Source organism: Pipistrellus kuhlii, unplaced genomic scaffold (assembly GCF_014108245.1).
Source record: "Pipistrellus kuhlii isolate mPipKuh1 unplaced genomic scaffold, mPipKuh1.p scaffold_m20_p_2, whole genome shotgun sequence".
NCBI classification, from domain to species: domain Eukaryota; kingdom Metazoa; phylum Chordata; class Mammalia; order Chiroptera; family Vespertilionidae; genus Pipistrellus; species Pipistrellus kuhlii.
The window spans coordinates 6,094,046-6,121,570 of NW_023425515.1; the positions used below are offsets into that span (position 1 = coordinate 6,094,046).

At 55.8% G+C, this 27,525-nt stretch overlaps 2 protein-coding genes across 7 annotated transcripts in view; both read right to left on the reverse strand.

Annotated features, from left to right (window-relative positions):
* Window positions 1-18: 18 nt before the first annotated feature.
* On the reverse strand, window positions 19-23,012 carry LSS (lanosterol synthase). 3 transcript variants are annotated; one of them, XM_036448225.2, is made up of 22 exons: window positions 22,882-23,012; window positions 22,425-22,593; window positions 21,340-21,478; window positions 20,350-20,458; window positions 19,251-19,372; window positions 17,732-17,828; window positions 16,243-16,378; window positions 15,910-16,018; window positions 15,322-15,440; window positions 13,831-13,928; window positions 13,381-13,408; window positions 11,358-11,414; window positions 10,750-10,821; window positions 10,440-10,490; window positions 9,710-9,859; window positions 8,951-9,047; window positions 8,154-8,259; window positions 4,118-4,183; window positions 3,587-3,667; window positions 3,013-3,183; window positions 2,047-2,125; window positions 19-1,537 (listed from the first exon to the last, which is right to left on the reverse strand). In XM_036448225.2, the coding sequence occupies exons 1-22, from the start codon at window positions 22,893-22,895 to the stop codon at window positions 1,406-1,408; spliced, it is 2,202 nt and encodes a 733-aa protein (XP_036304118.1). In that variant the 5' UTR covers window positions 22,896-23,012; the 3' UTR covers window positions 19-1,405. The 3 variants fall into 3 exon arrangements, with proteins under 3 accessions (XP_036304118.1, XP_045441274.1, XP_036304120.1); XM_045585318.1 differs by lacking the exon at window positions 11,358-11,414; XM_036448227.2 differs by lacking the exons at window positions 21,340-21,478; window positions 22,425-22,593; window positions 22,882-23,012 and adding an exon at window positions 20,605-20,776.
* A 2,906-nt stretch (window positions 23,013-25,918) lies between these two features.
* LOC118724658 (minichromosome maintenance complex component 3 associated protein) overlaps window positions 25,919-27,525 on the reverse strand; it is a 39,133-nt gene continuing 37,526 nt past the window's right edge. For 3 of the 4 annotated variants that reach the window (XM_036448220.2, XM_036448222.2, XM_036448218.2), the window contains 2 exons: window positions 27,040-27,190; window positions 25,919-26,263 (listed from right to left, as the gene is read on the reverse strand). In XM_036448220.2, the coding sequence (XP_036304113.1) occupies window positions 26,105-26,263; window positions 27,040-27,190 (310 nt within the window). In that variant the 3' untranslated portion in view covers window positions 25,919-26,104. Of the gene's footprint in view, window positions 26,264-26,283; window positions 26,605-27,039; window positions 27,191-27,525 lie in introns of those variants that run through there. The other variant, XM_036448221.2, reaches the window with a different exon arrangement.

A 27,525-nucleotide genomic window follows, 5' to 3' on the forward strand; every position in this document is an offset into this window, starting at 1 on the left:
ACAGAGTCAAACCAACTGGGGCTCTTAAACATTTTTATTAAATTGATGTAGCAACAACAATGATTATGTTATTAAGGAAAAGCAGTCTTTCAGAGGTAAGTTTCCACTGCGAGTTAACATTTTCCCGAAGGAAGGGTTCATCGTCTTGAACGCAGAAAAGCTAGTATGACTCCAGAGACAATTTCCCAGCATAATACTCAAAATCTGGTCACTGGAAAGATCATTTGAATTTAGGACTCCAATGATTTACCAGGACAGAGACCTGGCTTTTTAATCAGGTTGAGGCAAATATTTTCCTCTGAAAGAACTGGAGATGCACCTGCTTATCTTCAGGCAGCTGCTCTTGTTCCCTGAAACGGAAGCTGGTGAGCCCGGACAGCCTGGGACAGGGCCCAGGGCCGTGAGAGCAGCAGGAGGAAGGCCACATGTGCAAAGCCTCCGGCCCGGACGGGTGCTGGGCAGGCAGTGGCCAGGGCAGCGGGGCTTCCAGACATTGCCTGCTGTCTGGGAGGACAGGTGGCCAGGGGAGTGCCTTGTGGGGCGGGGCTGCCATCCGTCCAGGAGGCGGCAGGAGAAACGGCAGGTGGAGGTGGTGTTGGGGTGGGGCCTCGGGGGACACCAGGCCTGAGTTTCATTCTCATCAGAGCTCTTGGTGACTCCTCACAGGTACACGCCCGTGGAGGCTGTGAGTATGGGAGCCGCTCATCCTCATAAGTCAAAGGCAAACCCAGGTCCCGGATTTTCCATTCTGAGCCCCAAGTCCATGCACACGGAACCGGGAAGCTTTAGACCAGCCAGAGGGGAACTGAGAGGTTTACCACCCAAGAAGCATCACCCGGAAATCTGGCTCCCACTTCAGCTCAGAGAAAACGAGGCTGTGAGGGTCACAGCAGCCACTCAAGTGCCTTGGGCATCACACCTGCCTGGCCAGCTTCCAGGGGCAGTGACTGGCAGGCTGGGTGCTCAGCTGTCCCTGGCACACAGCGATATCCCTCGGTGGCAACCACAAGCCACTAACAACCCCTAGTCTTTGTCATGCTTGTCCATACCCACCCTGCCCTGGATGGCCATGGTAAAGAGGCAGGCCCAGCCTCTCTGTCCCTGGCTGTCACCTCCCCGTCCAACAGACAGGAGACACAGGAAGAGCCACCCTGGGGGAGAGCCCAGCCCCGGGCAGGAGGCAGTTAAGGCACAACTGCTGAGAAGTATTATTGGTCAAGAAAGCCCTCCCAGCCATGCCCCTGGCAGGCCTGGTCCCTGGACCCCCTCCAGAAGTGGAGAGTGAGGCAGTGAGGGGCAGGGCTCCCGGGCACCCATGTCCAGGCAAGATGCTCCAGTCTTACTCAGCATCCCCACAGGACGCCTGTGCCCACCACCCACCGGCCAGGCACCCGGAGGCCCCCTCTCAGGGGTGGCCAGCGAGGGCACTTTCGGGGTACAGGCGGGAGAAGCGGCCAAGGGCCCAGATGGGGAAGACGTTCCTGTAGCTCGTGTAGCTGATGGCGCAGGACTTGTTGAAGACCCCGGGGATGTTTTCCTGAAAGGACACAGGGACTTAAACTCAGAGGCTCCGTCATGTAGGCACGGGGTTCCCTGACCCGGGAGCCCCGGTGGAGAACTGGGCAGCTTGTGGGGAGAGTCAGCGAGCAGCGCCCCAGCGGCAGACCTCCCCCCACAGCCCAGCTCTCAGACCCTCCCGCAGCAGCCTCCTGCCTGGTCACCAGCCCTGCACAGGCGTGCTGACCCCAGACTCATCCAGGAAGGGGTTAACCCCACAGGACCTTGGGACCCCATGCCCACAAGGGTCGGCAGTGAGGGGCCCATCAGGCAGAGCCCAGGGCTTCCTCCGTCCAACGCCTCCTGGCGTCACCAGCCCCGCCCCTCACCCCGGTGCTTAGATCTGCTTTCAGCACAGGCCACTCGTGAGTGATGGCTCTGAATCGAATCCCCAAAGCTAAGCCCCGCCCCTGAGCACCCCGTGGGAGACACAGGGCAGGGTGGGGGGGTGAGGGGGGGAGATGGGAAACCGGGGTGTCATCTGCACACCTGGGGCCAATCACCGTTGGGGAGCTGTTTTCTGAGCAGACACTTGACTCCTCTCTCCTGGGCCTCTACATCAGGATGCCTGTGGAAGAAGAGGCAGTGAACACACCCTCACCCTCTGTGGATGAGATGGCCACTGGCTGCAGCCAAAACCTGGCCCTCACCCTCCACAGCCCAGCGCAGGGCAAAGACGTGAAAACCTAACGCGCCGTGCACGAGGTATCGGCACCACGAGGGACAACCGGGGCGCAGCTCGGGCCCTCGCTGCAAGCTCACCAGGGAAGCAGAGGATGCAGTGAGTGTGGGGGCGCGCAGGCCAGGTGGGCAGCGCCCGAACATGGGCAATGAGGAGCCCCGCCTGCTCCAGACCTGCTGCTCGGGCCCTGCCACGAGGCACTGCTCTTCTGCACCCCCAGGAGAGGAGGCGGCCACGCCTGGTGCCGCCCTGCCCACCGGGGTTCAGGCCGCCTGAGAGCCACAGAAGCCACAGGTGCCAATCCTCGCCCATCATCAAACTCAGCTGTGGGAGGCAGACTGGGGGCCGGGGGCCCTGACCCTGTCCCCTGCCCAACACTAAGCTGGTCTAGCTGGTTCGGGGTTTTAAGAAGATTCCCCAAATGGCCCCGAACCAACAGGGCAGCACAGACTGGGATACTGCACATGCCCATGTGTGCATACAGGGGCATGTTCCGTGTGCATGGGTGTGTGCACCCGTGTTTGCATGCCTGAACATGTACACCTCTGTGTGTACACCTGCCTGTACACACACATGGCTGAGCTCCACTGTGGAAACAGGGAGGACCACAGAGCGCAGCTGTGGGTAGTGAGCCTCTCTGCAGGAACCCGCTGACTCAGAGAGACCTACAACTATAGACAAGGAGCCCTCCTCCCATTCCTGCTCGCAGAGCTCCGCTGCCCCCATCCCATCCAAGTCGCCAAGGTCAGTGTCCTTCCTTTGCCTGCCCCCACCTGACGGCCATCAGCCCCATCAGGGCCCAGCACGTGTTGTGGATCTGGGACTGGGCGCTCTGCACGTAACGCCGCTGCTCACAGGACTCGAAGTCCTCCCCCCAGCCTCCGTCCGCCATCTGCTTGGACAGCAGGAAGTCGCAGGCCTGGGCGACCTCTGCACAGGCAGTCCTGTGGAGACACCAGACACGAGACACCGTCACACAGTGGAGGTCCCAGGCCCCTGGGCTCTCACCCTGGCCGGGCCTCCTTAGGGCTGTGGGGTGGGGGGCCGCACTTGAGGTCACCCCACCATGGATAAAGTGAAAAGCTTTGTAGCTGCGGGCAACCTCGTTGCCAGGATCACCCCATGAACACCCACCCAGCTAAGCAGAATTGGGTGAGGTCACTGGACACAGCTCGGACTGAGGCCTCTGTCCTCCCCTCAAGGCAACCCAGAGAGTATCCTGGCCTGTACCCACTCCCACTGTTTAAAAAATGTAAAAATACCCCCAACATCAAAGGAAGATACTCTCCAGCAAAGCCTCACACTGAGAAGACCCCTCCCCACCAGGGGGCAAATGTCCACACTCACCCATCGCGGTAAATGTGCCCCATGCAGGCGAAAGCTTCCAGCCCGAACCAGGTGCCGTAGGTAAAGCAAACGCCCCAGGAGCTGGAGGGAGACACGGGAACGGAGGGTCAGATGCCCAGGCCTCACTCAGCGGATGTGAGAGGACAGGCACGTCCAGCATGGGGAGGCTGTGGTTATTTTCGAGAGAAACATCGACGTGGCCTTCACAAGCCACACCAGCTGCAGAGCTTTGGGAGGCAAACCTGCTCCCAGCCCTCGGGGGACAGCTCGTCCACTGGAACCACAAGCAAGGAAAGAAGTGATCCAATCCCAGAGGGGAGGACGTGAATAATCAGACCCAACAAATAAGGCCCAGGCCACCGAGCATGCCCCCACACACTGGCCAAACGCGGTGGGGGGAAGGCCCAGCATTCACAAGGGACAAGGTCCGCCAGGAATCTGTCGCCGGCAGCCTCCTCCTGCCAGGACCTCTGGCGTAGCACATGTGCACGGTGAACGCAGCCGTGTCCGGGGCCCACACGTCTCACTCACCCTTCCCAGGAGCCGTCAGCCCTCTGCGTCTTACGACAGAACCCCAGGCCCTGCTCGAGGGTCTCCCTGCAACACAAGAGGACAGTCCAATGAACATTCCAGCAAAACAGCAATTTGCTCAGTTCTACCCATTGTACAGTCTAAAAAAAAAAAAAAAAAAAGCGTGGTGTCCCTTTAAAAAATAGTAAAAATACACCATTTGCCCACCATCCAGAACTGAAATATCATTGCTGACATGTACACATAAGGAACTGTTTGACATGGAAATTGGGTCTCAAAAGAACTGGTGGCCCAGAAAGAAACTCACTCCAGACAGATGCACATGCCTTTCAGCATAACGATTTTCGCTTGCCTCATTTTTTATTCTTATGAGTGCATTTCCAGTAGGACATGATCTCACTCATCTAGGGGAAATGGTGAACAACATAGACTGATGAACAAGAACAGACCCAGAGATAAGGAGCCATGGGTCAGACTGTTGGACCTCAAAGGGAAGGTGGGGATAAAAGAGAGAGATCAACCAAAGGACTTATGTGCACACATATGAGCCTAACCAGTGGTCAAGGACAATGGGGGGGGGGGGGGCCATAAGGGGGGGATTGGAATGGGGAGTTGAGGACAAATATGTGATACCTTAATCAATAAAGAAATTAATTTTTAAAAATAGTAAAAATAAACCAACAGCTCAGAAAGGAGATACCAGGTCAAAGGAGAAGCAACTATAGGACACAGAAGGGAGTTAAAGAAATGCAAGACCAAAGCAAACTGTGAGGGAGGAACCAACATTAGAAGTGGCTGCAACAGCATCAGTATCCCTGAAAACAATGTCAGTGACACGGGCGTGAGTAAATCACACAAGATGAAATCTTAAAGAGAAATTTTAAATTTGGGAAGGGAGAAAACAAAAGATTTAGAGGACAGAGAAGCTCCATCGCAAGCCTAGCTGGTACTTCTGATAAAGAAACCAGTTCTCTGGAAAGGCCAGAGAGGAGGTACAAGCAGACTGAGGTGCTGTGACCCTTGCCTTCGGGGCTCACCTGTGTCATCCGACAGCTCCTGCAGAGCTGATGGGACATCACTCCTCTGACCGCATCGTGTGACATGCTGGCCTTCCTCTCGCCAGCAGAGTCCCTCTCTCTCGATTCTCTACCCTGCTGGTGGCCTTCAGCCAACAGTCAGCAAGCAAACAGGCCCTGAGGCTGACACTGCATAGGGAATGACACTGCCAACAACCACACAAGCTCAGAGATCTTCCTCAGTCAATGCTCAGAAGAGACAGCGGTCAGGCGGTGACAGGGCCCAGCTAAGCCTGAACTCCTGACCCAGGGCCTGGGAGGTGATCCCCGAACATTGTTTTAGGCCAATTTTGTAGTACTACTGTTACTCAGTAACAGAAAACAAATACAGAGGTGGAGGCACAGATAAATTATGTCAGTGCTAAAAAGAGTAGTATGACTACAGGTATAATAGAAATCAAAGTTAAGATAAAATGAGAAAAGTTGAGACAACACATTTGAAATTTAAACAAAATATACACATGACCAGGAAAATTAACTTATCAAAATGGCCTCAAGAAGAAATAGAGATCCTGGATAGTCTTATAACTACTAAAGACATGAGTCAAAAATGTAAACTTTTCCCAGAAAAAGAACTCCAGGCCTAGGAATGTTATAAGTGAATTCTACTAAATTATCACAACAAGCATTCTAATCTCACACAAACTCTTCCATGGACTCGGAAGAGGAGAAACACTCCCTAATTCATTGTAGGGACCCAGCTTTAGCTGTTCACAGCCAGAGAGGGAAGGTGAAGCACGTGCCCACAGATGTGGATGCAAGATTCTAACTAAATACTGGGAATTGAACGTGGTAGAGATACTATACTAAGTCAGGTTCATTCCAGAAATGCAAAAGTGTTTTAACATTAGAAAAGTCTACAAGAGTCATCCAGGACATTAGGAGATAAATACATAATCATCTCATAGACATTGAAAAATCACTTGCTAAACACAATACATGGCTCACAACGGAGGGAAAGAAACAACTTAACAAATTAGAAAAAAGAACTTTGTTACCCAGAAAAGGGGTTAACTACCAAAAACCTACAACAAATATCATTCTTAATGGAGAAATATTAGAAGCAGCCCCCTTTAAAAAAAAATCAGGAAATACCACAAAGATGCCACTATCACTGCTTTCCGCAAAGAAAACTCCAGGAAAAGATGGAGTTTCCAAACATGTAGGGACAAAATAGCAGAAATCTCACAAATTCTTCCCAAGAACATAAAAAGAAAATACGCTGTCCAGGAGACCCTGACAGAGACATTATATAATAAGGAAAATTACAGACTAGTTTCTCTTACAACCACAGTTGTAAAAATCCTAACAAAACACCTCAAATTTAACCCAACATGTAGAAAGGAAAGCTTAGGACCAAGCTGAGCTTCCACCAGATTCACCATGAACACACGACAGGGAATCGTCCCCCTCAGGAACCAGCAGCATGTGCCTGTGACACGGCACGTCGCTCCTGAACATCCCCTGTGCCCAAAAGACAAGCACACGCATTCACAGTAGGATGACTCATAACAAGCATGAACGGCCCCCGTGGGCCCGTAACAAACATGGGACACACCGTGTGGCACCTGCACTCAGCAGGCATGCCAATGGCCAACAACAGTGTGAACGGCAGCTCCGCGGGCCTCATCCCAGAGCAGGAGGCCGAGTGAAGGAAGCCAGGCCCGGGAGTCCCCACCGTGGGCCCTCGGGTGCAGGAACCCAGCAGCCACAGAACCCGGAGGGGAGGGAGCTGCTGACAATGTGTGTTCCTCATGCTGCCACACATTCTGTCCACTTCACGACAGTTCCTGACACCACACTGGGGGTCTGCATGCTACTCTACCCTTATCAGACTTTTCAATAAGAAGGTTTAAAAATTACATGTCGGGCCAAAGCCGGTTTGGCTCAGTGGTGGAGCGTCGGTCTGCAGACTGAAAGGTCCCAGGTTCGATTCCGGTCAAGGGCATGTACCTTGGTTGCGGGCATATCCCCAGTAGGGGGTGTGCAAGAGGCAGCTGATCGATGACTCTCTCTCATTGATGTTTCTAACTCTCTATCTCTCTCCCTTCCTCTCTGTACAAAATCAATAAAATATATTAAAAAAAAAAAAAAAAAAAAAAGAATGCTCTTTAAAAATAAAAAATTAAAAAAATTAAAAAAAAAAAAATTACATGTCGGGCCAAAGCCGGTTTGGCTCATTGGTGGAGCGTCGGTCTGCAGACTGAAAGGTCCCAGGTTCGATTCCGGTCAGGGGCATGTATATTGGTTGTGGGCACATCCCCGGTGGGGGATGTGCAGGAGGCAGCTGGTCAATGTTTCTCTCTCATAGACGTTTCTAGTTCTGTATCTCTCTCCTCTCCTCTCTGTAAAAAAATCAATAAAATATATTTTTTAAAAAAATTACATGTCAGCATCAATAAAATATATTAAAAAAAAAAAAAATTACATGTCGGCCCAGCCGATGTTGCTCAGCGGTTGAGCGTTGGCCTATGAACCAGGACATCACGGTTCAATTCCTGGTCAGGGCACATGCCTAGATTATGTGCTCAATTCCCCAGCGTCGGGCATGCAGGAGGCAGCCAATAGATGATTGTCTCTCATCATTGATGTTTCTACTTCTCTTTCCCTCTCCCTTCCTGGGTGAAATCAATAAAAATATATTTTTAAAAATAATATAAAAATAAAACTACATGTGGACATGGTGGAGCTGGGGGTATGGATCCTTAACATTATTAAGATGTGAAAATAACTCGCTTCTGTGTTATAACTGTGCTCCCTGGAGCCCCCAGTACATGTATCGGATATTTTCAGGGCACACGACCAGGTGTAAACCCCTCTCGGATCTAAGTGAGCTTCACTCCAGGGCCCCTTTATATGATGGGCCTCATTAGAGGACAACAGCCCTCAATGTCATGTTGGCAGCGCCTGAGCTCTTGACCCAGCTGGTGGCACCTGTGGCTGAGTGGCGGGGCCCTTACCTGATTTCCCGCGGCCTGTGCTCCGGAAACTGCTTGTGGAAATGTTTCAGCGCCTGCATCACGGCCGAGGTGCACTCCACATACAAGTAGTCGATCATGATGTCCCCTGTGAAAGTGAAGGATCCAGGCCTGTGAGCTTCACCTCAGCAATTCGTGAAGAACATGCACTGTAACGTGCAGGCCTGCAAGGCTCCTCAGGAGCCTGACCATCCCCTGAAGGAAGCGAGGAAGGTGTCTCCAGTGACCAGCCCAGGCGACACAGCCACCAGGTGGCAGCTGCACAAGTGGCCTGGGACCTAGTAACCTAGAGGCCCATCTGCTGTGGGACAACCAGGCCAGCGGGAGGGTGGAGGAGGGAGCACACAGTAAAGCTGTACCCCACCCTGGACCAACTCTCAGTTATAAGAGGAATACAGAGGCACACAAAGGCCCTCACACACCGGAACGATGACACTCAACACGAGCAACAGGGAGAGAGGGTACCCACCAACACCCCCCTTGCAGGAGCATCAGGAGACAGGAGTCTCCATGGAGGACAGAGCCAGAGCCGGCTGTGACTCTGCCACAGAACCACAGCTTTCCGTTTACGGCAGGGGCATCACAGCCAACTGTGGAGATGAGGGAGCGTGGAACGCTCCGGGGGTTGGGGGTTCCTTAAAGGATCTGCCATCATCTTCCAGAGCCCTTGTGGGCACTGCCCCTGACCAGGGGAAAGACCTCAGGACTCCGGTCAGCAAATATGCCTTGGGGCAGGCAGGGCCCGGGTTGTGCCCACACTCCCACAGGCCAGCACTCACCAAAGACCTCCGAGGGGTTAAGCAGCTCCAGCAGGTACCCCCCACGCTTGGTCTCGTAGGTGGCAAATCCCCCATCGGGGTTTCTCATGCTCAGCAGCTAAAACCAGAGACCACACATCATGAGAGCTGAGCATGCGCGAGGAGCCGAGGCTGGGTGGGTGGGTGAGCTAAGCACTCACGGGCAGGGGTGAGCAGCAGAAAGCTAGTTTTCAGATCAGACCCAGACTATCAGGTGCCCTGAGCATGGGCTGCAATCAGTTACACCATAAGCAACTGTCTGGAACACACCCTGACACACTTATGCATTTATAAGGTATGTATGTGCTGTGGAACCACATGCCCTTTGCTGTAAGACACGCACTGAAACGGATGTGCTGAAAAGCGTGTCCTCTTTTACCAGATACCCAGCGGAGACCGCCAGCCCTCCCAAAGGAGCCTCCAGAACCAGAGAGAAAACAGGGCCACAGCAGCCACCCCAGCCCGGCCCGCCCTGCCCTCAGTGGCTGGGCCCGGGACAAGGCTCATACACCCACTGGGAAGCGCAGGGCTGTGCCCACACCCAGCCAGGACCTCCTGCTGGCCCAGCGCAGGTGCCATCAGAGGACACGGCCCTCTTGGCCCTGAGTGTTGGCTGGTACAGCCCCTGTGGGAAGTACCCGTGAGTGCTCAGTCCTCCGCAACATTGATGGGACCCAAGGGACCCTGGCGTGCGCAGCGCCCTCAGTACCGGGGGAGCAGAGCCCATGCCCAGCAGCTCACCACAGCCACAGCATCAAAGAGCCGCTCTCGCGGGATGTGCGTGGTGACAAAAGGACACTTTTCCTGCACCAGGAGGACAGACTTCAGGGCCTCAGCTGTGCAGTCGGCGACGACCCAGCCACAGTCCAGAGTGCTGAAGGAGAAGCCGCCCTGGAGAGCAGAGACTGTGACTGGGGGGAAGGGGGGATCACCCAAAGCCACGGCACCCTCCACACCCACGGGGAGCCACAGCCCCGAGCCACACGCACGTGTACGGGCCTCCAGCTTCTAGCACAAGAGCCCCACGGACTAGAGCCTCTCCCTGTCGCCGCCCTCACGCCCCACCACACAATGGGCACCAGAAAGGGCCACAGGCACCTCCTGAGCCCGGGAGGACGCAGCCACGGCTGCCCACACTCGCACACACACTGAAGAAAGCGGCCCCTTCTGCCCTCAGTCCTTCCCCATCACGCTCATTCACAGCCCGCCAGCTTAGTTCACGTCTGGACGCGTGTCCGTCTGGAAGCATCTCAGGGCACGGACATGCACATGGCATGTGAAGAGGCCGCACGGCTCAGCTGCCGCAGCCATGCACCTCAGCCGGGGTGTCTCGGGAGCGTCACTGGAACCCACACATGCATCCATAAGAGCAAGAAGCCCCAGGACATCGAGGGAGGAGCCTCCTGAGAGGCCACGCCCCGCTAACGGCAGCCTCTCCCAGGAGTTGGTGTCACAGGCATGACCCAGGTACCTTGCTCATCTGGCGGTAGTACTTCTGATAATTGGGCGGGTTCTCTGGGACCTGGGAAGTGTACGAAGGGCACGCGTGGAAAGCACAGGAGGGAACGTGTCATCACCACACCAGACGCCGGGGCGGGGCTGGCACAGCAGGACGTGGGGAGCCTGGTGCTGCGGCCCTCGAGGCATCACCCCCACGGCCCACCACCCACAGCCCCGCCCACTGCTGGGAAACACCATCAGGCACCCCCTAAGCTGATGAGAACAGGGTGGGAGGGGAAACCTCTGGCCCTGGGAGGCCCCTCCCAGCCCCCAGGGCTCACCTGTGAGACCCGCAGGAACTCATGCGCCTTCTGCAGGCAGGACGAGTACTCGGGCCTGTGTTGAGCGCCCGCCTGGAAGAGAGAAGGAGCTGAGCCGCTGGCGAGGGGAGCCTGTGGGCAGGCTGGCCTCCGGGCGGCTTCCACCGCTGGGAACCAGGAGCAAACCCACCCGGGGTCTTGGGTGTCTGCCGACGAGTCCACACCGCACCCGCCCTCCCACGCTCACAGGGTCCCGACCTTTCCGTGGCAAACCCCACAGAGCCCAGGCCCCGCACAGCCCTGACCCCTCCTCACAGCTCCCCAGGATCTCGTGACCTCAACCCACCAGAATAAAAACATGCTCCCGCTTCTCTCTTGTACATGCTCAGCGGAGCAGTTTGAGTTTAACAAGAGCCTGGAGCAGCCCCCCGTCTCCCGGAACAGCCTCTCCTGCCTCCCTTTCCAGAAGCTTCCGAGCCAGCCCACCGCCCAGAGCCGCCAGGCAACGCCCGCTTCAGCCAAACTATCGCCACGGCCTCGGAGCCCAGGAAGGCGAAGGGTCAGGGTCAGCAGGTGCTGTGTCTGGGCACAGGGATAGGAGGTCGAGGAACAAGGAAACGGCCACGTACCTCCAGAAAGGCCTGGATGGCGAAGGAGGTGTCCCAGATCTGCGAGCCGTTGGTGCCCTGCACACAGAGGACGAACCATTACAGGAGCCCAGCAGCGTCGTCCCAGCCGCCCTCTGCCTCTCGGAATCCGACAGAGCTGGAGGCTCCCACCGGCTCCCGCAAAGAGGCAGGAGGCAGGGCCTCCTACACCTGGCTCTGGGCTATGGGCACCCGTCAAAGCCCACGATGGCTGCAGGGGCTGGTCCTGCAGGTAGCCCCACCTGCCTTCCTCAGGCCGTCAGCCAGGAAAGGGATGTGTCACAGGGCACTTCCGGGTTCTGACGGCCACCACCTATGGTCTCCACTGCCTGTGGTCTCTATCCACCCGATGACAGCCTCGGGCCCTGCTATGATGACCAGAAACACCCCCACTTCTGAGGTGGTGAGGCCCGGCTGAGGCCTCAAAGGGGCTAGGAAGTCCCCCTCAAATCCAACCCGTGAGCTTGGGTCCCACGTGTGACCAAACCCCAGTGCCACGGCAGGACTGTGACAGGCATGTGGGAACCGGGATGGGAGCGGGAACACCTGAGCCCAGACCACCTGCGGCACTAACAGGACAGCGCGATCGGGGCCCGGGAGGATGTGTGGGAAGAACTCGCGCCACCAGGAAACCCACCTGGCCAAAAGAAACCTGAAAGACATCAACCCTCAGGGCCTAGCCGCCGATTTGCTGAAAATACAGGGCCCAGCCAAAACTAGTTTGGCCCAGTGGATAGAGCGTTGGGCTGTGGACTGAAAGGTCCCGGGTTCGATTCCGGTCAAGGGCATGTAGCTTGGTTGCGGGCATATCCCCAGTGGGAGGTGTGCAAGAGGCAGCTGATCGATGATTCTCTCTCATCGAAGTTTCTAACTCTCTATCCCTCTCTCTTCCTCTCGGTAAAAAAATCAATAAAATATATTTAAAAAAAAGAAAAAAGAAAATACAGGGCCCAGAGGAAGAAACCGGTCAGATCCAGAAGGTGGACCCTTTAGAGGCAGTCACCAGGAAAGAAGGCTCTTGGGAGATGGCTAGCAGAGAGCAACTACAATACATGCATCAGCCACCGAGCTCTAATCCTGATGCCAACAAGCCCAGCACAATCCATAGTGAGGCATCCCTGACTCCGAGGTGGCACAGAGGTTTCCTGAAGACAAAGAAGCCCTCGAGCGCTGGGGCGTGAAAGGGCAATTGGCGTGTTTTGAAAGAGACTGGCAGCGAGGGAGTCAGGCGCTGGGAGAGGGGCTCAGGGCCTGCCTGGAGGGCACCTGCGCTGGGAGTGCTGGCCCCGTGCCCCATCCCAAAGGCCCAGGGGCCTGTGCACCCCAAGGCCCCTGCTGGAACCTCCGCATCCCCACCTTGGGCCAGCAGACAAAACCCCTCAGACTGGCCCAAGGGCCCCTGTGGCTGGAGGAGGTCAGCCCAGGAGGTCCTGCAATGTGGCACCCCACCCCAGGGTCACAAACAGAAAATATGCTGGGGGGGCTCGGGGGGTTAGATCACCTACAACATCCAAACAGCAGAAACCCATGGGACACCTGCAGAGAAAGGCCCGTGGGAGTGCATCTCGGGGCTGAGCAGGAAGCCGTAAACCCTGAGGGCGGAAGCAGCTCTGCAGGTGCTCCGCTGTGGGCAGGGCTCTCCTTCCTGAGGCCTGCAGTTCGTTAGTCAGGCCCCTCTGCAGGCTCTGAGGTCGCTGCCTCCTCCTGGCCTGCAGTCCTGAACTACTCTGGCTCACAGATGCTACCGCACGGCGGCTGCACACCCTCTGTGCTCCCACGACCCTGGGGACTCTGACCCTCGGCGCTCCCACAGCCCGAGGGCTCTGAGCTCTCCTGCACACTTCCCAGCCCTGGAGGCGTGCCGTGTCCCCTCCGAGACAGGATGGGGGGCCTGCAGCCGCTCACCACACTGCCAGGCCCCGTTAGGAGTGGCTTTTAAATCTCAACAAACCCACAGGCAGAAATGGTTGCAAAGGAAGCGGGCAGCCGGCCCGGCAGCTCTCACCTGCATCTTCATGCCATCGAGGCCCAGCCTGTGAGGAGAAAAGCCAGGTCAGGGAGCAGAGCACAAGGAGCCTTGAGTCAGGGGAGGGCAGTAGGAGACCCCCTCCACGGCACAATCCGTAACTGACCAGCTCTCCCCGTCACCAAAGCCTTCCTGACATTCCCCTGGAGCTGCCCTGTCCACTCACAGGCTTCCTGGTGCTGCCTTCTGGAAGCACCCAGTTTGCGCTAAGGGGTGGACCTTTCCACTCGAACACAATCCCCCTCAGCTTCCGTCGACCCTGGAACCACTGGTTCCAGAGTTACACCCTCGCTGGGACACGAAGGTGGAGACAGTCACAAGCCTGCCGCTGCGGCTGCGGGGCCCACAAACATCTGCTCTGGGCTCTCAGCTACGTCAGTCCGAGGCGAAGCGGGACTTCCACCGACAGGCCCTTTCCGCCTCACTTACCAGAGGTAGTCGGGGATCCTGGACACGTGCTCCTGGAAGGCGCTGGAGGCCGGCCCGTCCGCGCGCCAGCGCACCAGCATGTTGATGGTTTTTGAGATCTGCAGGAGACGGGCCTGTCAGGGCTCCGCTTCACCCCTGCTGGGCATGAGGAGGTGGCCCAACCCCACCGAGGGCCCAGCTCTGCCCCCACAGGCCAGGCCGGGCCTTCTGGTCTACCCCACGTTTCCCAAGCACACGCTGCTTCCAGGTCCTGAGAGACAAAGCCCCCGTGGTGCCCAGGGAAGAGGAGTCCAAGGGAGGTGGGAAGGGCAGAGGGTGTGCGCAGAGGAGGGAGGGAGACCTGTAAGAGGTGTGAGCCCAGCTAGCTGGCAGGTGAGCAGGGTGCCCGAGCGGGCTCCTGGGGTCTGAGGGACATAGGGGAAAGCAGACCAGACCTTTGCCAGGCGCTGCCTGCTCAGGATGGCATGTTCTAGAAGGCCCAGATCTTCCACTCCGGGAGCTCCTAAGGCAAGATCCAGCTAAAGCCTGCATCTAACTTAAGTCAGACGTGCTTTACGCACAGTAAGTCAAAGCCAAGAGTCACACTGCTGCTAAAAGGAACACAACTGACTGCGCTGAGAGGCGTCATCATTTTCGATCCATTGGGGTGCCATGAGGGCCAGGAAGTGCCTGGGAGCAGGGGCAGGAGTGGGGCCGGGTAGCACCGCACCAAATGGGCACACCTGACAAAGCCTCAGTCATGGCCCCCAACTAGGGGCTCAAAACTACTCTGCCTCCTGCACCCGTCGCCCATGGCCTTGAGCCGGCCTCTCCACCCTGCACTAGCCGCTGTGCGCCTAGCCACAGGGTCCCACAGGTGTGTCCACACCTGCCCCCACAAAGTAAAGCCAGGTCAGGAGCCCAAAAGCTCAGAGCAGGAAGAGTTTCACGTCACGGGGCCCAGAAGAATCCAAGAATGGAGTCCATGCATCCCTGGTGTTCTAAACCCCCTAAGATAGGGGTGTCGAACTCAATCAGAGAAGGGGCCAAAATCTAAAATCCAGCCTAAATCGCGGGCCGAATGGTTTACTGAACAGTCATAAACTGTCATTGTGATGGAAACGCAGCGGAGTGCAGTGATGACAGCGCGGTTCGGGCCACATTGCAAGGCCTGGCGGGACGGATTTGGCCCGCGGGCCTTGTGTTTGACACATGTGCCCTAAGAGAAGGGCAGATAGGAGTTCCGGGGTGAGGGGTTGGCCAGAAAGATCCTGAGAGGTGGCCTCAGAGAGCAGTGTTCAGGCACACTAGGTGGTGGGGGTGGGAGGAGGGCCAAGCACACAGGTGGGGACTAAAGAGGGTCCTGTGGGAGCAGAAGGTCACCTGCAGGTAGACCCCTACCCCCAATCCCTGAGACTGGTCTCTGGGCCTTCCTCCTTGGGTCCTCGCCCACCCCAGGGCTCAGTCGAGTGCCCACTCAAGGCTGACACCCAGCGGGTAGGTGGCACTGACCGGGCCGATGCTGATGCACTTGGTGAAGCGGTCATCGGCCTGGATGTGCTCATACAGCTTCCGGACGGCCCGCTGCCGCAGGCTGGCGCTGTGGTGGCGTTCGTACAGGTTCAGGATTGCTATGGGGGCAAGCGCATCAGCAAGCTCAGGGCACAGAGGAGCTCCTGGCCCCCGCTCAGCCAGGCACAGGGCCACTTGGCCATGCTGCCCTGCCATGTTAGGAGGGCTCCGCGAGTAGAAATCCAGTTGTTTCTCAGCATTGACGGGACAGGGACCCAGCTACCACCCAGGGCCCCGCACACAGCATGCAGTGCCGGTCTCCCGGGGGTCCCACAGGGAGGTCAGCCTGGACTGGGTCCATCCCCAGGGAGGAATGACTGCACCTTCCAAGGCCCTCAACTCCAAGTTCTCTCATCTAGGGCCCCAAGCCCCAGGATCGCTCCCAGGGCAGGACAGCTCTGCTGGACAGAGGTGCACACAGCCGGCCCCTCACCACATGACCCACGTGACGATGGGAGAGTACATTCATTGCCACCTCAGGTGCCCGCTGACCCCAGGGAGGCCAGCCAGCCCCAGGGGAGCACCCACCGTACGTTACACGGAGCAGCCAGCTGTGCGGCGTGTAGAGATCGTCAAGGGCAACGTTGTTCCTCTGCGCCGGCCAGTCGATGCTGGCGTAGTCCTCCACGTAGAGCTCCTGGGGGCGACACGCGCTGCCTACAGCTGTCTTCTCCCCCTGGCCCCCCAGGGCACGCCCTGATTCACACCCCGCACCCCAATCCACCTCAGGGCCTGCTTCCCAGAGGCAGAGGCCTGCGCCCAATCCCACTCTGGACAGTTCCCCAGGGGGCTCAGCGCTGAGGCCCACGGGAGCAGGTGAGCACAGCCGAACTTGGGGATGACCCAGGCCCACGTGCTCACCTGGCGCAGGCTCTGGACCAGCGGGTCCTCCTCAGCGTTCAGCCGGGTGGCATAGCAGTAGCTCATGGGCAGGTAGACCTGACGGCAGTGGCACCAGATCGTGGAGGGGTGTGCAGGCATCCAGTCAGGAAACAGCCTGGGGGCAGGGGGGGGGGGAGACAGTGGATTAGTGGAGCCCCAGCCCTGCCGTCACCTCCACCACAGCCCCAGAGTGGCTGAATGTCCAGGCCCAGGTCGGCCAGCCCAGCACTCGCACCACCATGCTCCCATGGGAAGCGGTCAAACCCCCTCCCAGGGTCCCCCATGGTAGAGGCCACTTCCGGTTCAGCCAAAGGCATCCTACAGCCAGCAGACCGTGGTCCTAAGGTTCAGGACCGTCCATGGCTTCTCAGTAGTGAGAGACAAAGCACGGTAACATGGAACGTTCATAGTGAGAAACGGGTGAGGGGATCTGTAAGGACAGCTCTGGATTACCTTTGCAACTTTTCTGGAAATGGAAAACGATTCCACAATAAAAACGGTTAGTAGGCCTGAGCCTTGGAGTGTGGCCTCCACACGTGTTTTCTGACATCAGCACAGCCAGGCCACCTCCCCGGGTGGGTGAGTACCAGGGGTATTTTCTCAGCCCTCCCCTTCAAGCCCTCGCCCTCATCTTCGGGGCATAGGGAGGCACAGCGCCACCTATATCCTCCCTGTTCCCAATTGTGAGAGTCAGGCAGGTGGCCCCCAGCCTGAGACCAGCTCCCTCCCTCTCTTAAGAGCTCCTCCACTCACTTTAAAGAGTGTTGGGTTTAGGGGTTTTTTTTTACATTTTGGGTTCAGGTCCTCAATCCTGCATACTTACCCTTTACTCTCAAACCCATACCCCTCCGAAAACTCCAGCAAACACCAGCAGCGTCTGCAGGGGCCCCCACCTCGCGACAGGCACAGACAACACCGTTTCCCAACAGCAGCCCCAGGTTCCCACAGCCCTCTGGCACCTGCTGCCTTCCCGCCTACTCCTTACACACCGGTGAGGTTCACGGTCCAATTGGCAGGCCTGCCAGTGAGGAATGCTGCAATGGCCCCCAGACATGTGCCATCCTCTTCCAGACTGGCCAGCCTTGAGTAACAGAGCCCCTCCGCCCACTTTACCTTGCTGTCCCTCTGCCACCATCACCCCACCTCACCACCGTGGAGGCTGGGCCCTCCGCCCTTTCGGCAGGACCCTCTGTCACTCCCCAGTGGCCCTTCCTCCACAAGGTCATCTAACACAAGCCCCCCAGACCCTCCCCCCAACCTCCCCGATGCTCCCTAAGGGACCACAACCCTGCTGACAATGCTCCAGGGGCCCTGTAACAGCCCAGCGGGGGGACCCCACCACAAGGCCCAGCCCAGGGCACCCCCTCTTTCCTTCCAATATTCTCCAGGAAGGAGCCCAGGGCCCCGTCATTCCATTCAGTAGGGCGGTAGGGACCGGGCTGCCATGACCCCGCAGAGGCGAGCCTACCACATCTCCGGGAACAGGGTGTTGAGGCCTTCCCAGCTGTACACGTTCAGGACAGCCAGCCAGAATTTCCCCCAGGAGGGGATGGCCACAGCTCCGCCTGGAGAGAGAGCAGGCCCGTGTTATCTCCCTCCAGCTGGGCCCTCGGGAGCCAGGCCCTTCTTGTCTGAACTGAGGGCAAAGGCTTCCAAACCCCATGAGGGACAGGCTCAGGGCTCCCTCACACAACAGCCACGGGGTCGGGTCAAAATGAGTGTATGCAGTCCCAGGAAAGACATTCACAGCCCCACCTCCAGGAGGGAGACACACAGGCAGCTGCCTGGGAAGGTGAGGGGCCCCGATGCGCACAGCAGCCTGTACCACGTGGGTCTGGAGGCGAGGAGGGACAGGGAGTGCGCATGCTCGGCCTTCGCTAATGGCTGCCCCTGACATGTGTGTCCCCACTCGGCAGGCAGGGTGGGACTCCAACCTGTGACACTCTGGCCCAAGTTGGAGCCACCCCAGCAGCCCAGGTCCCAGGCTGCACTTCACAAGGAGGCCTCACCCAGACTCACGTCATCAGAAATAAAAATTAAAAAAAAACCTCAGGAGCCACCAGGGAAGCAAGTGTGATTCAAACACATTCCCTCCCTCGGCAAGGAACCCGAAAGTAGCTATGAGACCAGAAGCTAATGAGGAAGTCACTGCAAGAGCCACACGCGAACAGACTGGCATTTCATCAGCATTCACACGGGTCAGGAACGGCTCCCAGAGCAGGGACATCCCAGGTGCCGGGTAAAGGATGAGGAGGACTTCCACGGGGTGGGGTGGAAGGCAGGAGGCGGAGGAAGCAGCGTGCAGAGCCGTGAGGCACGTAGGGACTTCCAGGAGCTGACAGGAGCCCTGTGTGTGAGCACCAGAGCAGGAGGGCAGGTGGACGGAGGAGTGGCCATGAGAGACAGGTGGTGAGACCTGCCAGGCTCCGGAGAGCAGCAAGAAAGGTCCCAGAGCAGCGGGAGCCATGGAGGGAGCCTCCCTGGGGCTCCGATGAACGGCCTTCAGAGCACTCAGGCAGGGGGAGAGGTGCTGCCTGCTTGCTAGAAGACCACCCAGCAAACGGGAGGGTATATGGTCATCGTAATTTGCTTTTCAAAAACTACCGGTAAGGTTTCACCGTTTCTACTTCTCTGCTTTGATGAATTCCCTGCTCACGGGTTTTGCCTTCCTGTTTCTCATTTGCAAGAGCTCATTGAGCAAAGTAACACGGACACTTAGCATGTACCATGCACGGCATACCTTTCTTTCTTTCTTTCTTTTTTAAATATATATTTTTTTTATTGATTTTTTTACAGAGAGGAAGGGAGAGGGATAGAAAGTCAGAAACATTGATGAGAGAGAAACATCAGCTGCCTCTTGCACACCCCCTACCGGGGATGTGCCCGCAACCAAGGTACATGCCCTTGACCGGAATCGAACCCGGGACCCTTGAGTCCGCAGGCCAACGTTCCCTCCACTGAGCCAAATGGGTTTTGGCAGGGCATACCTTTCTTGTGAAGAAGGTTCCGTGCCCGTACCAGGTCGGGATCGTCAGGCCCCACACCCAGGATTCTCAGGCACACGTAGTTGAGCGCAGTCCCAAACACTGTGGACTTGTCCTCGATGTGCCTATGGGAGCAGGAGACGGGGTGGGGAAATGACATCTCTTATTACTTCTAAGAAATTAAGCAGCGCTTTCAGTTAAATGTCCTCAGGATGTGATGAGGGGCAGGGAGTGCATGTGCTCGGCCTTCTCTTAGGGCTGCTTATAGCTGCCTCTGATCTGTGTGTCCCCATGTGGCAGGCAGGGCGGGACTCCAGTCTGGCTGTCAGCGACACTCTGGCCCAAGCTGGAGCCATGCCAGCTTCCCAGGTCCCAGGCACAGCGATGCTAACACATCTACACTGGCATGACAGGATGACACAAGAAACACCCTGAGCAGCCACCTCCCATGACAACCAGCACTGGCCCCGCAGAACCTGCCTGCCTCCTCTGCTTACTTCCCACACCTCAGTCAGCGTGATCCTTCTGAGGCCCATTCCGCACCGCGGCACACAGAACACAGTGCAGGGCAACGTGTAAGGGCACGTCCCACCCTGTGCAGTCATACGGCACGGGTGACATCTCAGCATCTGTCATGACATGCTGGGACCCACAGGCCAGGGCTGGGGCTCACAACCCTGTTGAGAAAGGCTGAGCTGTTCCCCTGGAGTTCCGTAATGGAGGCCACAACCAGGGTGGGCAAGCAGGTGACCACCTTGGGGGAGGGTCCTGATCCCAGAGCAAGCCCTGCCACAGAAAGGCAGGCTGAGACTAGCGAGAGCTGGCCAGCCCCGGCTGCACCTGTTGCCACCCCAGCAGTCAGACAATTTCCTTCCGCCTTAGTGATAACAGCCAGATGGTTTTCACTGTAGATGAGGGTCTCGAGTCTCTAGGCCAGTCATGCAACCAATTTATAACACAAGCTGTGACACTGACCACTCCCCCACCCGTGCCAGGTCCACAGTTACAATCACTCCCACCCCTCGATGGGTGCATGTCCTACACAAGAACATCTGTGTACATGTATGCACACATGGGCAGTGACGGAGCCGAGCAGACTCACAGGCCCCAGCCACCATCCGGGAGCTGCACCGACCGCAGGTACCGCACCATCTCTTCTCTGTATCCAGCTGGCAGAGGGATGCGCGCCACGTGGCATGTGATCAGGAGGCCTGTGTGACAGGAAAGATGTCTGACACGGGGAGCAGGCACTAGGCACTGCGAATCCCGGCCCCTTTCCCCGAGGACCCTTCCTGACAGGGAGCTATTCCCAAGGTTCCCCTTCGCACAGAAACAAGCCTGGGAAACCAGTGCTCACTACAGTGATGCACATATGTGCACCTATGTTCAAACCAGATTCCCATCCTCTCCAGGTTACAGGTGAGGTGGCCGAAGCATCTGAAGTCCTATCGCCTTGCCCAGGGTCAAAGCACACCATGGGAAGAGTCTCAACAGGCTCCAGGTGGGTTGAAGAGAAGAAAGAGCCCTTGACTTGCTCCCAAAGGCTAGTCCATGTCTTGTGTGTTTTTTAGGATGCAATAGTCTTGTCTAGCCAACTAATTCCTTGCCTTGAGGGCCCAGCAGCAATCCTCCTGGCACTCACCACCCGCACCTGTAGCTCACCTGACTGAGCTCACGTGCCAAAGCAGCCCACAGAGAACTAAAGACACCCACTGACCTCTCTGCCTGCCACCAGCACCTTTGCACAGGCTCAGCTCTCCGCCTGGAGTTCCTGGGACTCAAGAGCGACCCCTCCCTCACCCCCAGAGCACCCTGCTTCCCTGGTCACAACACTGGGCTGGCTGCGCCTTCACCCCACTCCCACGCTTTATCCTCCCCACTCCCCTGCCCCCCGCCTCTCCCAGCACCAACGCCAGGATAACTAAGGTGCAGGGTAACCCTCCACTGACCTTTCCCACGTGAGCTCCTGGGTGCAAACCTGCTTGCTCATTCCCACCACAGACGTATATCAAGGGCTTGAACCAGGCCAGGCCAGCACCCCAATGATGACCCTGGGGTCACCTCGCCCACGGGCCAGGCAGCACCCTCCTACCTGGCAGGAGGAAGAGCGGGCCTCCATAGTCGCCCGCCCAGTGCCCGTCCTCGGCCTGCAGCCCCATGTAAAATGTCATCCCGTTCAGAGCCCCCTCGTGGGCTGTGTTGGCTTTGGGCAAGTCTTTGAAGTAACTCGCCTGCAAAAGAAAAGAGAGATGAGATCCGAGGGGGTCTGTGGGCAGGCTGAAGGAGCCCTCATCACTTACAGCCCACGCTGAAATAATGAGCCTGATTTCCTTTAAAAGTTTCAGCTGTTTCAATAAAATAAAATAAAAAATCTGAAACTCTCTGATGATGGCACTACCATCTCGGCAAAGCTCCAGGCTCTCATGGTTTCGCTTTCCAGCCAAACATGTTTGCAAATTTCTTCCACAACTTCTCCAAGTGCCCAAGAGCGTGGGATGGGGCACCGATGCCCATGCAGACCTGAATGAAACTCAGGCCTCTCTCTCACAAGAAGGGGCCAAAGGGCATAGCCAGGAGACCCCATTTATATCGCACACACTCTGACTACCTAAATTTCTTTAATGACATTCACTGGATCAAAAACATTTTCTCTGCCCTGGCCGGGTGGCTCGGCTGAGGATGCAAGATTCAATTCCCAGTGAATGAAGGCACATGCCTCGGCTGCTAAGGTCAGCAGGGCTCTGTCTTGTGGGGTCCCCCTCTACAATGTTCCTCTCACATCGATGTTTCTCTCTCTCTCCCTCCCTCCCCCTCTCTCTAAATTCAGTAAGAACATATCCTCCAGTAAGGATTATACACACACACACACACACACACACAACCCAACAACATTTTTTTCTGAATAATAAAAAAAAAAAAACACAGAGCAGTTTCTTACTGACAGCTTACTGATTTGAAGCAAAGGGATCCGTTCAGCTCCTGCCCTATAATGCAACTGATTCCCGCAGGAACCAGCTTTAGTGGCATGTGCCCACATGGCACAGCCCTTCCATTTTAACAAGGAAGACGACACCCTGCACAGGCCGCTTTTGGAAACTCCCTGCTGGTGCTCCTGGCTGAGGTGCAGAAAGTGAGCAGGAGTGCCCGGCGGTGTGGGAAGCCCCCTCCAGCACCTACGGTGTCCAATCCCAGGGAGTGAGCTTCCAGCGCCGTCTGCTCCCGGCCGGGGCTGTCCTCTTCCTGAAAGTAGGTCCACACCTGCCTTCCCCTCTCATTGCTGAGTCGCCAACGGCTGAGGTCGGTGGCGGGCTCGGTCTTGTAGGGTCCCCCTCTGCGACGCAGACACCTGGAAAGGATCACGAGTGGCCATCCCATGGCCTCTTCTTTAGCTCAGAGGTCGCACTTCCCTCCCCAAATGGGAATGCCCTCAGCGCCGCTCCCTCCTGCCTCTCGCTGCTGCCCCCTTATCTGTGGTGGAAGCGGATGCCCGCGCCGGCCACCAGCATCCCCAGGACCCCCATCCCACCGCGCTCTCCTCAGCCCCGCCCCCAGGCGGCCCCCGTCCACGCGGAACCCCCCTCAGCGCCCCGACCGCGCTCTGCCTTCTGGTGGGACACCCAGCGCGAGGACTCACGTGCCCTCGGTCATGACGGCCCCTCGCGATCTCTGCAACCCGCACACCAGCCGGGACTCCCACCGCAGGCCAGCCTTCGCGCAACCGGCTACCCTGCGGAGCGCAGTGGGAAGATGCCCGCGCGGCCAATCAGAACGCCGCGGGGGTGGGCCCTCGGCCGTGCCCAGCCACTGACGTGGTGGCGCGACCCGAGTCAAGTGGGTGTGGCCTGGGACAAGGTGGAGCGGGGCCTGGATGGCCTGGTGGGCGGGGCCTGGGTGAGCTGGTGGGCAGGGCCAGGGCGGGAGGGGGCCAGTGGTGCAGGCGAGGGCATGGAGGGGGCCTGGGCGAACCGGCCAGTGGGACCAGGGGCGGGGCGGCGCGGGCCGCCATCCAGGCCGCTTTCTGCTGTTCGCCTTGGAGTGAGCGAAGCTCTGCGACCCGACCCGGGCTGAGGAGGAGGAGGAGGAGTGCTCGGTGGGGCGGGCGGAGTGGCCCTGTGAGGCGATGAGGAAGGCCCCGCCCCCGGGGTCCGCCCCGCAGGAGTTCCGGAGGGCGGGAGGCTGGCTGTGTGGAGCGAGGCTCAGGAGGAGAGAAGAGGAGGTCAGATCCGCGGTGAGCTGGATGAAGGAAGGTGTGCGAGGTCGTGAGGGAGTTTGCTGAAGTAGTGACGGTTTGGGGGAAAGCTTCACCTTGGATCGGGGGACATGTGAAGACAGATGCCCATGAGACACGCAAGTGGATGCGCCGAGTAGGCTGGTGATCCGGAGGAGACAGGACAAGGCGAATGACGAATTGGGGAGTCATTTTGTTTTCAGATGATATTTGAAAACGTAAGATGGAATGAGACACACTAGGGAGTAACCCAAAGAGAACATTGTCCAAGATGAGCCAGGGGCACCAACAGCTTCCGGCCAAGCAGAGAGAGTATCCAGAAAGAGAGGAGGACAGGGCTGTGGAGTCCGGGAAGCCAGGTGAAGACTGTGAGGATCTGTGCAGAAGTCCTGGAGGGATTGTAAAGTGAGGTCTGAGAATTGGTTAGATGTGACCCCGTGACTGTCAAAAGTGTGTCTGTGTGTGTGGGGGGGGGGGGGGGGGGTAGTCCAGGTAAACAAGTCATGCCAAGCACAGCCATTGACTTCTACTTCCCACCTAAACCCTACATATCGATACATCCTATATAATAAAAGCCCAATATGCTAAGTGTCAGGTCATCAGGTCAACCAAAGTGTAATATGTTAATGATATGCTAAGGATGCTTGCTATGTCATGCGCTGACCACTGGGAGCAGAAGCTCTGACCAGTACATTAGCTTGCTGCTGGGGTCCTGCTGATTTGAGACCGAACTAGATGGGCCAGACATGCCCTGGAGCCCTCCCACATACGGTCCCCCTGGCTGGCCAACCTCCTGCATTCCTCCCTGGCCCTGATCATGCACTGATGGGGTCCCTCACCCTAAGAAGGCCTAAGGCCATGGTGGCAAACTGCAGCTATAGAGCCATATGCGGTTCTTTGGCCCCTTGAGTGTGGCTCTTCCACAAAATACCATGGCCTGGGCAAGTCTATTTTGAAGAAGTGGCATTACAAGAAGTTTAAGTTTAAAAAATTTTGGCCCTTAAAAAAAATTTCAATCGTGGTACTGTTGATATTTGGCTCTGTTGACTAATGAGTTTGCCAACCACTGGCCTAAGCCCTACAGCAGCAGCCTGCATTGTTTCACAGCTGGGCCTTGTCTGGACACTTCCAAACCCCAAACAAAGGAGGAATATGCAGTGAAATGAGAAGCAGCCTGTATTTAGGAATGTTGGTTTGAAAAGAATGAGAAGATATAAAATAGTCTTCTCAGTGTCTAGTGGATGTAGGAGTATAGTAGGGAGATGCTGAGTGCCAATTTAAGATTGGCGGCCATACCCAGCATCACCAAGTCTATTAATACCTCTTCCTGTATATGACTCAAATTAATTCCTTCTCTGCACACCAACTGCCAGCAAACTCAGGATTATACCCTTCCTCTTTCATCTGGATGACCACAGCACCCACCTTTTAAGAATCCTATTTGTGTTGCTAACCTTTCCCATATGCCTTATTTATTTACTTTTACTTTTTAATCCTAACCTGAGGATTACGGTTAAATCAATTTTATTGATTTAACCTCCAATGTGAGAGTGAAACACTGATCAACTGCCTCACCCCTGACTGGGGATCAAACTGGCAATCTGGATATGTGCTCTGACTGGGAATGGAACCCAAAACCTTTTGGTGCAAGGGACAACACTTCAAACAACTGAGTTGTTACGCCCATACTTCGTGATCCCCAAAGACCACTAGGGAGCCAAGTTCGATGCAATAAACAAAAGAGCCTTTTCCATGCTAGCATGGGCTCTGTCCCACTCACGCCGGCAGCATGGCGGAAGACAGCAAATTTTGCCCAGTCCAGGGGTTTTACTCAGTCGGTGGTGATGTCACTGCCTCAGCTAACCCTGCTTGGTTGGGTAAGGGCTAGGGTTCAGTTACAGAATGGAGGAAAACTCCGCCCTGCCCCACAGTGGAGTCAGGAGCCCATCCTCACCCCGCCCTGCCCTCTCAGAGCCACACTGGCCAGGTCCCATATGCCATTTTTAAAAGAATGTGACAAGTCACTTCTCTGCCTAACATCCTCCAATAACTGATTCCCTGAGCATTCAGAGGAAGGCAGACAGGGTTCCTGTGGGCTGGCCTATCCCCTCACTTGACAATACCAAAATGGCACCTCTGGGTTTTCATCACACCCTCAGGCACTCTCCCCACCTACACCCCTGCACTCCTCTCCAGGAATCTGCTCTCACCTACAGCCAATCCTCGTCTTCCCACTTCTAGTCCAGAAACATGCCCCCGGCACATCCTGAGAGGATTTCATATCCTGTTGGCTCTTTCCAATGTGGGTTGGATGGGCCTCATTACTGATGTCTGCATATCTGGGACTGCAACTTTGCAGAGACAATGAATGATGGCTTGTTAATCAGAGAAATGTAAGCTATAAACTCCCTCTGGCATGTTGGTGGGTGATCATGAAAACAGGTAAAATCAAAGATGTTACATAGGAGAAAACAGCCTATTATTTTAAAAACAGGGGTGATCTCCTTAGACATTCAATGTTTTATTTGCATGATTAACTGTCACATTTCCAATAGTGCATCAAACATCAAGAATAAGATTATTTCAAGGAAATCTTCTGGATGGACCCTCCTGCTCTCAAGTCTGCAGCTCAAATGTCCACCATGTCCAGCAGTGCAGAGAGATGGAGCTCTGAGGCAATTTCTTCTTCCCTTGAGCTTCGGATCAGCCTTTCCAGGTGCTTCAGCCTTTCAGTCAAAGATGTGCCTGTTGCCTCTGACAATTGCCGTTGTTCCCCTGTCCTTTTGTGCTGTATAAATAGAAAGAAACTAAAAATAGTCTTGTGATATCCATAACCAAGACACATTCTCTTTAAAGGCACTAGATTGGGCTCATGTTACAATCTTGTCTGGGGCATGCTGCACTCAACAAACTCCCCTCTTCACATCTATCATAGATTCTTCCAGCCTCTTCCAGCACATATACATACACCTGGCATCGTCTGCACATGAACTGTTGTTCTGATGATTCTACCATGAACTTTCAGCATCAGTCATTTTTATTAAGAATAATTTCAGGAGCTACAAGTCACCTGAAACTCCCATCTTTGGATATTCAGTTTGTTTCCCTGTTTATGCAGTATAATTAATGCTACAATGAATAAAAATACATAAATTTTTGTCGTGTACAGTAATTCCTTTAGGGCAGAATTATTAAGTCAAAGGTTGCATATATTTTTAAGTTGTCTGCCAATCTGATAAACAGAAACAGTATGTCTTAATTTACTTTCCCTCCCCATTAAAGGACTTCCTAATGCCAGCCCAAGAACATACCTTTTACCTGCCCAGCATTAACAAACTATGATTAAAACTCTGGTTCTGCTTCTTCTACCACTGAAGCAAAGATAGTGAGGTAGAGAGATCTTAAACTTTGGAGCAAGTCAGGTCTGGGCCAGAGGGAAAAGGCAGCTCCAGCCAGAGCGAAGGCGGTGCCAGCAGCAAGGGGAAGGAAGACCCATTCTTGCACAAATCTTCATGCATCGGGCCTCTAGTTCTAAGATAAGTGCCAAATGTACTCTCTTCTCACCTGTGGGCTAGTAGTTGTGGATGTTTTAATCACAGGTTGGATAGTCTGAGGAAGAGACACCAGAGTCTGAGGAAGGTAGAGGGGAAGGGAAGTTGATTCTGTAAATGTTCCCGAGTCTTCAGACAACCACTGCTGAAGTTGATCTTCAAATCTGAAACATTTGAACATTAGGAAGCAAAAAATTAACTATCATTCACTTCTTCTCTACCTACATACTTCACATTGTTTAAAGCTCTGCTTTTTACTAAGTATAGAATTAAATTATGACATCAATTGAGAAAATTACTTAAATAATTATTATCAGCCCTAGCCAGTGCTCAGTAGTTAGAGCATTGGCCGAGCACTGAAGGGTCGCAGTTCAATTCCAGTCAAGGGCACTTACCTCGAGTGCCCTTCATCCCAGGCCCCAGCTAGGGCATATGCAGGAGGCAACCAATCAATGTGACTCACATCGATATTTCTTTCTCTGTCTCTCTTTCTCCCTTC